Source organism: Prionailurus viverrinus, chromosome D1, assembly GCF_022837055.1.
Source record: "Prionailurus viverrinus isolate Anna chromosome D1, UM_Priviv_1.0, whole genome shotgun sequence".
Taxonomy (NCBI): domain Eukaryota; kingdom Metazoa; phylum Chordata; class Mammalia; order Carnivora; family Felidae; genus Prionailurus; species Prionailurus viverrinus.
This window is the reverse complement of record NC_062570.1, coordinates 58,182,061-58,194,083: the sequence shown is the minus strand read 5'-3', so window position 1 is coordinate 58,194,083 and position 12,023 is coordinate 58,182,061. Positions and strand designations below refer to the sequence as shown.

The 12,023-nt window shown below is 40.1% G+C and overlaps 1 protein-coding gene and 1 pseudogene across 3 annotated transcripts in view; one reads left to right on the top strand and one right to left on the bottom strand.

The window, feature by feature from the left end:
- Window positions 1–7,001, top strand: part of PAAF1 (proteasomal ATPase associated factor 1) — a 33,703-nt gene extending 26,702 nt beyond the window's left edge. For 2 of the 3 annotated variants that reach the window (XM_047879286.1, XM_047879285.1), the window contains exons 10-12: window positions 433–515; window positions 2,475–2,557; window positions 6,558–7,001. In XM_047879286.1, the coding sequence (XP_047735242.1) occupies window positions 433–515; window positions 2,475–2,557; window positions 6,558–6,635 (244 nt within the window). In that variant the 3' untranslated portion in view covers window positions 6,636–7,001. The remainder of the gene's footprint in view (window positions 1–432; window positions 516–2,474; window positions 2,558–6,557) is intronic. The other variant, XR_007156525.1, reaches the window with a different exon arrangement.
- Window positions 5,095–5,816, bottom strand: LOC125176326 (tetraspanin-3-like; annotated as a pseudogene).
- Window positions 7,002–12,023: the final 5,022 nt, after the last annotated feature.

Here is a 12,023-nt window from a genome sequence, read left to right as displayed (position 1 = left end):
ATCATTATTAGAAAATCAGCCTTACATATATATTAAATTGATTCTCACCTTTGTCTTTCATTTTAAAGAGTCCCGACATTTTTAATATTTTGCAGTTGTCTTAATTCTGTCTATAAGCAAAATAATTAACATGTTGTTAACATTGTTGTCTTAAACTCTTATCAGGGCTCCCCTAAAAACTGGAGTTATTGGTGGTGGGTTAGTTCATTTGGCTCAATGACTTGTTTAGTTAGTGACATATTTAGATTCGCTTCAAGGCAGTTTTGCATGGATGACCTTTAAGGATCTTGCCAAGAAAGAAACTGTGTGAATGTTTAATCTCTGTCCACATTCGTCCTGTTTGCTTTTGTATGGTTAGTACTATATGTTGAATACTGTCAAGCATTGCTTTTGAAGAAAGAAAGTGCAATCGCCCCTTTTTTTGAATCCTAGGGTTCCAGTACAAGTCATCCACAGGTCAGGAGCACCGGTTCTGTCCCTGCTAAGTTTCAGAGATGGATTCATTGCTAGTCAAGGTGAGTCCAGTAGCCAGATGAGATGAGAGAGTTTCCTGTAGTTCATTTAAACATGGATTTAGGGGCACTTGGGTGGCTCCCTCAGTTGAATGCCTGACTCTCTATTTTGGCTCAGGTCAAGATATCATGGTTTGTGGGATCCAGCCCCACATTGTGCTCTGCGCTGACAGCACGGAGCCTGCTTGGGATTCTTTCTCTCTCTCTCTCTCTCTTTCTCTCTCTCTCTCTCTGCCCTTACCCCACTCATGCATACTGTCTCTCTCTCTCTCCCAAAATAAATAAACATTTAAAAAATAAATAGGGGCACTTGGGTGACTTGGTCGGTTAAGTGTCCAATTTCGGCTCAGGTCATGATCTCACAGTTTGTGGGTTCAAACTCCATATCGAACTCTGTGCTAACAGCTCAGAGCCTGGAGCCTGTTTCAGATTCTGTGTCTCCCTCTGTCTCTGCCCTTCCCCTGCTCGTGCTCTGTCTTTTTGTCTGTGTCTCAAAAATGAATAAACATTAAAAAAAATTTTAATAAATAAATATAGGTTTAAATGCCTGGTCTATGGCAGGGTTAGGGGCATAGTCCTCCACCATTCTTTAGCATACTTTGTTTATCATATAGTGTTTATCATTCTACATTATAATTGTCTATATCCCCCTCTAGTCCATGTTCCTTGAGAGTAATGACTTTACCTTATTCATCATAATATAACTCTGTTTTCAGATGACAAAACTAAGGCTAATAAAAGAAAGTTATGAGAATCTCCTGCCAGATTAAACAATTTTTATTATAGAAATTGTCAAACAGATACTAAGGTAGAGGGAATAGAATAATGAACCTGATTATCCAGCTTCAACTATTACCAATTTATGGCTATTCCTGCTTCATCTTGTTTTGCCCATTCCCATACAATCTCCAACCCTTAATATATTTTGAAACGTATCACAAACATTGTATTATTTCACCTGTCAATATTTATCTCTAAAAGATAATGCTTTTATTAAAAAGATGATTTATAATAATAACATAAGAAAGGATACAGTCTCCTGTATGCTGTTGGTTGGGATATAGATTGATTAACAAATAACTTAAAATAAAATTGATTAACAGGTAGTTTTGGACAGCAGTTTTTCAAATTTTAAAAAGCTTGAAAAGGTTAATTAAATCAAAAAAATGTTTTCCCGGGTTCTATACAAAGTCACAGTGTTGCTCAGAAAAACTTCATGCATAAAGGTATTCTTTTATGCAATATGCTCTCAACCATGTAAAATAAAAATTTTCACAGAAAAGATTGGAAAATAACATTAAAATATTAGCAGTGATTATCTTTGGTAGATTATGGGTGACTTTTTTTACTTCTGTTTCATTTTTAAAGTTTTCTTCAATTAGCATGTACTATTTTTATATTAAGTAAAAAAAAAAAAAACGAAAATTACCTCATTCAGCAGTTTATAGATCATCTCAAGTCTCATTTGTCCACATTCTTTTGAGAAAATTAAGTTTAAAAATTAGATATGCTTTTATTTTCTTGTTATAACAACTTTGCTCCTTTGCTAGTTTTATGTGGTCAAATTCATAGATTGAAGAATAATTTGGGAGCACAGATTTTTCTTAAAATATTTGTGTAGACAGATTCTCTGTTAAAAAATCCTTGTCTAGGATAAGTTTGTAATCAGACATATAACTCTGCAGTTGCTTCCTCTGTGCCTTTGGCAGGTATTGCTAATCAAAGACGGCCCTTTATCCCACTGAGCTTGCACTTGGCCTTCAAATCCTCTAGCTCAGCATTCTAGGCAACCATTGTAGGTCCTCATATTTGACCCATATAATGAGATCTATTTGCCATTCTCAGTCTTGGGGCAATCTTCTTTCGGCTAGTGATGTACAGAAATAAACTAAAATACTGAGTTTAAACTCCTTTGTATGCAGCTTTCTCTTCAGTTATCTGATTTTTTCTTTTGCCTTTTAGGTGATGGAAGCTGTTTCATTGTCCAGCAAGACCTAGACTATCTCATTGAGCTTACTGGGGCTGACTGTGACCCTGTGTACAAGGTACAGGCCTGGGTGATTCTCACCTGGGATCTAAGGCTTGTGAGGGGATTGAATCCAGCTGCTTGGTGGGCATTCAGGATGATAAAATACTTAGGGGTGAGATAGAACACAGAAGGAGTTTTGAGTCAGAAGTGGTTTTACATCTATAAATATTAACTGTCATTATTATTATTTAAAGGTCACTCATTTGATAGGCACCTGGGCGGCTCAGTCGGTTAAGTGTCTGACTTCGGCTAAGGTCATGATCTTGCATTTTGTGAGTTGGAGCCCCATGTCGGGCTCTGTGCTGACAGCTCAGAGCCTGGAGCCTGCTTTGGATTCTGTGTTTCCTCCTCTCTCTGCCCCTCCCATGCTCATGCTCTGTCTCTCTCTGTTTCTCAATAATAAATAAATGTTAAAAAAATTGTTTTTTAAAGAAATAATAAAGTTCACTCATTTGATTAGAGTGGAAAGAGAAAAACAAAAGGGGAAATATCTATTGACCAGACATTCTGCTGGATGTTTGGATGTTTTACATGTATCATCTTGTTTTGTTGCTATTATTCTTAAAGTATAGGTATTATGATTTCTCTTGTTTTTATACAGTTAATACATACCTGTAAAAATTCAAACAGTACAAAATTATACAGACTTAAAAGTCCCTTATAAGAACTTTTTAGTTTCACTCTTCTTTCCAGAAGTAAGTAGCATTAATAGTTCGGCATGTATCTTTCAGACTATTTTTGGACAATCTGCACTTACATCTTGTGTTTATGTATTTATGTAAATAATACAGTTTTATTTTTAGTTTGTACATAATTGGGATCATTCTATAACTTTTTTTTTTACTTAACATCTTGGAGCTCTTTTCAGATAAATGCATATAGATCCACTTCATTTTTTTTTTTTAATGTTTTATTATTTATTTTTGAGAGAGAAACAGAGCACGAGCAGAATGGGGGCGGAGAGAAAGGGAGACACAGAATCCAAAGCAGGCTCCGGGCTCTGAGCTGTCAGCACAGAGCCCAATGCGGGGCTCAAACTCATGAAATGTAAGATCATGACCTGGGCTGAAGTTGGACGTTTAGCCAGCTGGGCCTCCCAAGCGCCCCTAGATCCGCTTCATATTTAAAAATTTCTATGTAGTGTTCTATATTGTGATTTAACATACCATACAAGTGAGAAAAGTGAGATTCAGAGTAGTTGAAAAGTTGCCTTAGGTCCTGTAGCTATGGATTTGCAAATCTGAGATTAAGTTCCCTCCAGAATTCCTGCTATTTCCACTAAATTAGTGGTTCTTAACCTTTGAGTTTCAGGCTTCTTTTTTTTTTTTTGAAGGGTGATACATCTTGGATTATATTTTTCTATTTACAACTGAGATCCCATCTACGAACTATTTTGCTAGTCTGCATGGGTACATTAATCCTAATGAGTTTAGATTTATGATGAGTGGACTCAGTTATACAACAAGACACACACATTGTTTTAAAAGAGCACATATGTTATGCTCCTCCTATAAGGCCAGTTTTCATTAATATACACTTGTTTCAAAGCTTAGTCTGATTTTGAAGATGAACCAAGATACACACTGTATGATTCTAAAATCTAGTTTAGCCATTTTGTACAGTTGCTGTTTTATTGGACTACAATATATGTTGTTTTAAAAGGACGCTGGGGGCACCTGGGTGGCTTAGTCAGTTGAACATCTGGCTCTTGATTTTGGCTCAGATCATGGGATTGAGCCCTGCATCGGGCTTCATGCAGAGTGTGGAGCTTGCTTAAGATTCTCTCTCTCTTCCCCTCTGCCCCTCTCCCACTCACATTCTCTTTCTTTCTAAAAAATAAATAAGGCCCAGGTCCTCCTTTAATTTTCCCATACTGTTGAGCTCACAAATGGTTCTGATATTAGAACCTTCAGTGTTGTACTTAAAAACTTAGGGATGTGGTGGGCACCTGGGTGGCTCAGATGGTTAAGTGTCTATTTTATTTTATGTATTTTGTTATTTTTGAGCGAGAGACTGTGAGTGAGCAAGGGGCAGAGATAGAGGAAGAGAGAGAGAACCCATGAGGGGGCAGAGAGAGAGAGAGAGAGTGAGAGTGCAGAGCCTGAAGTGGGGCTCCAGCTCACCTGATGCGGGGCTCAGGCTCACAAACCTGAGATCATGACCTGAGCCAAATTTGGATGCTTAACCAACTGAGCCACCCAGGCGCCCCAATCATCCAACTCTTGATTTCAGCTCAGGTCATGATCTCATTGTTTGTGGGATTGAGCCCCACTTGGGGCTCCATGCTGTCAGCTCAGAGTCTGCTTGGGATTCTCTCTCTCCTCTCTCTCTCTGCCCCTCCCCTGCTTACAGGCACGTGTGCCAACATGCTCTCTCTCTCTCAAGATAAACAAATTTTTTAAAACCTTAAAAAAAAATTAAGAACATGGAGAGTCAGATAGAACAAGGGAAAAGAAAGTCATAGGTCGGCATACGAAGAACCAAGCTTCTGTGTCCCAACACCTGTGTTACGTGTGGTTTAACTAAATGAACACAGCAGTAGACCTGCTTGATTCACCTTCCAAATCCAAAAAATAAGACTAAAAGCTCAGGCTTGCGATTTCTGCTGTGCATAATTCCACCAGTGACGAGGACCTCATAAGCCAGATCTCTACTCCTGCACAATATGATGTGTGCACACAGCCTGCCTAGCAGCTGAATGGCTGGAAGTGCCAGCACTGCCCAGATAACATGCACCATGATTTCTGCAGCTTTTTCACAACAGGAACCTCACATCCCTCAGCATGGAGGTTGGAGGAGTGGGCCAACCGGCCGTTATAGCTGCTGGCTGTCTTTTGGTTTATTTGTACCAGTCTCTATTTCTCCAGTATGGTTGGTTGGTTCCATTGTAGGGTTCCACTGAATGCTGTGATCAACCTCACTTTCCACCTTAGCTCTGTAATCGTATCCCGAAACTGCTACAACTGCTATGACAAAAACCAAGAGTAGGATGATGACAGACATGGCAAGTCTGCAGCAGCTTTCCTAGATTGTAGCACAGCAGCCAATCAGCCCAAAAATGAAAAGTCGGGCTCCACAGCTGTGATCACTGCAGCAGGGAAGAGAGGATATACATCTGCAAAGTAGTGGTCAGAGTCATCATAAGTGATGAAGACATGGGCTTCCACATAGTGCAAAATGCCAGCTCCCCCTGAAGATAAGGTTGAGAAACACCAGTCCTGGAGGAGGATGAGCAGCTCCGAAATCTTGGAGGAGATGATGCTGCACTGGCCCATCCGTGGTGCCGGCAGCCTACTGGCACCATGCGCACACCAAGCGAGGTGGCAGGGGCAGCCGAGCCTCCCCACTGGGAGCTGCACAGCCTGAGTGGCACTCACCATAGCCCCCAGTACCACTGCACAGCCCCAGCAGTGCCTCACTCCTCCTCAGACACATATTGAGAACTTCTTTGAATATAGTTGTACAAGGTTCAGGGATACCCTGGCCCACCTATGGATCATCTCCTTTCCCAGGTACAGACCCTCTGCCCTCAAATATGTACCACACTAATAGGTTTGCTCTCTACTTGGATAATTCACTTCTCTGTTCTGTAGTCATAAGTACCCTGAACCTTCAGCTATTTTTAAAATACCTATCATGGATATAATTCTCCTCTTGTCTTTGGAGTTGGTAGAGCTTCTTAGACTCACTTGTACTAAAGGGGGTCAATGACAGGGCTCTTTATTTTTTAATAAGTTAAAAAAAATTTTTTTTTTAACGTTTATTTATCTTTGAGAGAGACAGAGCACGAGCGTGGAAGGGTCAGAGAGAGGGAGACACAGAATCCGAAGCAGGCCCCAGGCTTTGAGCTGTTAGCACAGAGCCCGACGCGGGGCTCAAACTCACGAACTGCGAGATCATGACCGAGCTGAGGTCAGATGCTCAACCAACTGAGCCACCCAGGTGCCCCAGGGTTCTTTGTTTTTGAAATGGAAGAATCCCAGGCTTCTTCTGAGCTGTGAACTCTTGTGTTCCAGGTAGCTACATGGGAGAAGCAGATCTACACATGCTGTCGAGATGGTCTTGTGCGACGCTATCAGCTCTCTGACCTCTGACTCCTTGGAAAGAGGAGTCCCAGTTAATGAAAAAGATTGGCCCTAGTTGACAAAGAGAATAATCATTAGTCCTTCTCAAGGACCATGGACCTTTATTGTCTTGGGCACCCTTGGGAAGTCACAGAAAGTCAGCTACATTGGCCCATGGAATATGGAATATCATTCCATGATAAAACCAACTGTGAACTAAGTAAGAAGCTTACATATGTTCCGTATATAAACTCACCCCCAACAACACAGGGCAAGGGTATGGATGCTTACAGTTTGCTCTTAACACCATTTGTGTTAATTGTTTACAGTGACCAGAGGACTAAAGCCTGTTCTCTGAAAGAAATAAAGAGAATGTGTTTGAAGGAGTCTGAATTTGAAAAACTTGGTTAAATATTCTTTCTCCAGTAGAGAGTCATTCAAGTTGATTACCTGTCTTGGGCACTTCCTGTGGACCTGGCCATAGAGAAAGACTGCTTGTTAGCAGTAAATATCCTATAAGCAGCAATCTGGGAAAGATTCTTACACAGGTAGGGAAACTGTCTCAGCAGGGATTTTCTGCTACATGTGACTTTCAGTCCTAGGCAAACTGACATGGTTGATCATCCCAAATACAGGTGATAAAAGTTGAATCCTATCATTGTAAAGGCAGTGGCTGTCCAAGTGTGGTCCCTGGAACAACTGCATCCGTATCATCTGGAAATATGTTAGAAATAGAAATTCCTAAGCCCCACCTCGGCCCTAAATCAGAAATTCTGTGGGTAGAGCCAGCCAGGTGATTCTGATGCATGCTAAAGTTTGGAACGTAGAGGAAGAGATAGTGAAGGGCACTTTAGGCATAGCTGGAACATGGTGCTCGTAGGATGGTGAGGCTGGTCTTTAGGAGATGAGGCTGCAGAGGTTGACAGGACCCAGATTGAAAGGGCTTGAGTGCCAGGTAAGAAGCTTCAATTTCATTTGGTTCATGAGAAGCCCATGGAAGAGTTTTAAGCAAGGGTATAACATGGTCACTTCTTTTTATTTTTTTCCTAAATATAAAAATGGAGTCATAATGTATATATTCCATGTTTTATTTTCACTTAGAATCTCTGAGTTCTTTTTAACTTAGTACATTTAGACCTTTGTACTTTTTAACGCTTTCCAGAGTATGAATACCTTATCATTTATGCTTTAGAAATTAGACACTTGAGCTGGGCAGTGTAGGCTAAGATCTGGATTTATTTAAGGGGAAAAAGCCAATACCTGGGTGGAATAATAGTATGGCTCACAGCATATAATCTTTATAACTTCACTATGACATGAAAGTAGTGAGACTCAGATGAATTGATTTGCCAAGAGTCCTAGAGAACAGGAACTTGAACACGTTTTATCTTTAAATCCATTTTTTTCTACCTGTTGTGTATGCCTAAATTGTGAAGATAAAATACTGTTATTTGTTGAGTATAATTGGGTATCTACTCTATTTTGGGGACTATATTTATATATTTAATCCTCATAACACTCTTAAAAAGGAAATGGTATTGTTTTTTTTATAGACAAGGAAACTGAGAGTCAAGAAATTAAGTACTGGGGCACCTGGGTGGCTCAGTCAGTTAAGTGTCCAACTTCAGCTCAGGTCATGATCTCACAGTTCTTGAGTTCAAGCCCTGCATTGGGCTCTGTGTTGACAGCTTGAAGCCTGGAGCCTGCTTTGGATTCTTTGTCTCCCTCTCTCTCTCTGCCCCTTCCTCACTCACATTCTGTCTGTCTCTCTCAAAAATAAACAAACATTTAAAAAAAAGAAATAAAAATTAAGTACCAAACCCTTGTTTTGGACCTTGCTTGGTCTGTCTCCAAGGCCTGTGCTCCTTCTACTATACCACATGGTCACAAGACCTCTGGGACTAGACCATTTTCATTTAGGGGGTGATTTGTGATAAGGTCAGGTAGACCCAAAGGGACCTATTCCGGTGCTCAGAAACATTGGATCCAAAGAAGTTCAAAGGGAACCTCTAAGAAGTCAGATGAAGAAGACAGGATGAGGGAGGATATGGCTGAGTTCACATAGCAGGTGTGTCTGAGTTCCTGTTCCAAGATTCACGCTTTTCCACTGCCATCACATCCATAAGCCCCTTTTCATAGGTCTCCAGAGTTGATATCCTGGTTGTGATGGATGCAGCGATCCTTGATAGCTGCCCTAAAATCCAGATTCAAACAGAAAGAGCAGAGGCTAGCTCTCAGGTGCCAAAAGCCTTGTCTTCTCTGAATGGAATATCCCCAGTATGCAGCAGACAAAGCTTTTTTTTTTTTTTCCTTTTGGGTTGAAGAGTGCATTCTGGGTAAGGAAGGATGGACAACCCCCTTCTGCAGCTGTGATAGCCCAGGGAAGCTCCATCTTGTTTCCTGGCTTTCAGATGCCCCCTTGTGACTAATTGTGAGAAGTGCCTCTTTCTGAGATCTGGAAAGCTGTCAGTGGCATCAGCTACTGAGCGTATATTCGGTGCCAGGCACAGTCTTCACAATAGCCTTGCAAAGTAAAGGTTTCTTGTTCTTTTTTCTTTTTTAAAATTTTATTTATTTGGGGCACCTGGGTGGCTCAGTCGGTTGAGCGTCCGACTTCAGCTCAGGTCACGATCTCGCGGTCCGTGAGTTCGAGCCCCGCGTCGGGCTCTGGGCTGATGGCTCAGAGCCTGGAGCCTGCTTCCAATTCTGTGTCTCCCTCTCTCTCTGCCCCTCCCCCGTTCATGCTCTGTCTCTCTCTGTCTCAAAAATAAACATTAAAAATTTTTTTTTATTTATTTACTTAGAGAGAGAGCGTGCAATTGGGGAAGGACAGAGAGAGGGAGAGAGAGAATCCCAAGCAGGCTCTGCACTGTCCATGCAGAGCCCAGTGCTAGACTTGGTCCCACAAACCATGAAATCATGACCTGAACCGCGATCAAGAGTTGGATGCTTAACCGACTGAGCCACCCAGGTGCCCCGTAAAGGTTTCTTTTTCTTGAACACGTCTCTTTGTGGATACAGTTTTTTCTAATTTACTTTTCACTTTGAAGTAATTTCACACCTTCAGAAAAATTGCAAGGATATAGTAACTCTATGTTTAGCATTTTAAGACCGCCACCTGTTTCCCAAGTGGCTGCACCATTTTACGTTCTCAGCAGTGGTGTATACAGGTTCTTATTTTCTCCATGTCCTTGCCAACACTGCCAACACTTGGTTTGTCCATCTTTTTTATTATAATCAGCTGGTTAAAATGGTGTCTACCAGGTTTGTCCATGGCAAAGTTAGTATTTTGTGGAGAGCTACTTTGAGACTATAAATATCCTATTCCTCATACAACTTGCATCATTTAGTTTCAGCATTTGTTGATTTCTGTCTGAGCCAGTTATTCCTACTACAGTTGCCAAAAGGTGATTTTATAATTTCATCATTCTTTTTCATTTATAATTTGCTTTCTACTATAAGGTAGAGCTTTCCCTTCTCCCCCACTTATTTAATTACTAATTCACTCATTCATCATAGATCTATTAGTGTGGACTACACATGGATTCATATTTTATTCTATGGATTATAATCCATTATTACTATGATTTCTTGTGGTGTTTAAATTGTCCCAGCTGAGCCAGTGGTAGCTCCTTCAAGCTGGATCCTATGTCCTTTTGACATGTTTCTATCTTTCTTTTAGCACTTCCATATTTTCTGATACTACAAGATATTCAAGCTTCATCTTATACTTCCCCACCCCAGTCCTGGAATCAGTCATTTGTCTAGATGGCTTCAGTTCTTTTTAGTGGAGAATGGATTTGGAAATCAAGTCTGGGCACTATATGGATATTCTTTGTTTTGGTGGCATTATTGCTTCTAGTCCCTACCAGTGGACAGTACATATATATGTCTATATTTCTACATCCAGCATTCTAGATATACACTAAAGTTCATGAGTTCACACTGATGTCTCCCAATTCCAGTCCAACTCCACTGGGATTATTCTAGTCTGCATACATACCTCCTTCCTCCAACAGTGAGAAACTTGGCTCTTATAATCCTCAATATTTCACTTATTTGCTCAATACTTCTGTGAGTAACCAATCTGACAACTATACAAACCACCTCCCCTTTCACTCCAGCCACTGCACACTTGGTGCCCCTTACATGGAGTCCCCTGCATTCACCTCAGCCAGTCCCAGGCTGAGCAAGGTTCTCACCCAACCCTCTGGGTTTAATTTTTAATAACATCTTTTTTTCTGGTAATAAAAAAGTAAAATATGGCCAATCACATGAAAAGATGCTCAACTTCAGTGGTTAAATAAATGGAGATTAAAATTCAAGAAAGCTCAGAAATGCAAAAAATAAAAAATAATGCCATATTTTTACTTTACAAAGAGGCAACTGTGGCTAAGAAATCAGTTTAAAGGGGCGCCTGGGTGGCTCAGCTGGTTAAGTGTCCGACTTCAGCTCAGGTCATGATCTCATGGTTCATGAGTTTGAGCCCCACATCGGGCTCTGTGCTGACAGCTCAGAACCTGAGCCTGCTTCCCATTCTGTGTCTCCGTCTCTCTCTGCCCCTCCCCTGCTCATACTTTGTTTCTCTTTCTCTCTCTCTCAAAAATAAATAAAACATGTTAAAAAAAAAAAGGAATATTCTTTATTGAAGGAATGTTGCCCCTGTGTGCCCCTCTCTGTTTAGTATTCTCTTGCTTTTATTTATTATTTTACTTAGTCACTACTATGCATGTACTTGTTAATATTTAACTAGCTCACCAGAAGGAAAAAAATAGCCCTGATAGCATTTGCCAGTTTGTTCCAAGCTGTTACAACCAGCTCCAGCACAGCAATCACTACATGTATTCCTAACAACATATTTATCTTTTCATGTTTTTGAACATTATATAAGTGGCATCATTTATGCAAATGGTATGTATTTGTGTGTGTGTCTTATTTGCACAAAGGCTGTATAGTATTCACTGTTAATGCTGAACATTTGGGTATGCGCATCAACTTTGCAAGGGAATGTCACAGTTTTCTGATGTGGTTATTCTAATTTACACTGACAAAATAGCAGTGTTTGAGAGTTCCTTTTTGTTTTACGTACTCACCAATTCTTGATGTCAAGTTTTTATTTTATTTCAATTTTCTTTTAAATTTCTTCTTTTTTTAATTTTTTAAATGTTTATTTAAACATTAAAACTCGTGAACTGTGAACCTTGAGATCATGACCTGAGCCAAAGTCTGATACTTAACCAACTGAGCCACCCAGGCACCCCTCAGTTTTCTTTTAAGGTACGTGTGTGTGTGTGTGTATTTTCATTTCATTTCTTTCATTTCATTTCATTTCATTTCATTTCATTTCATTTCATTTCATTTCATTTCATTTCATTTCATTTCATTTATTTCATTTCATTTCATTTCATTTCATCTCTA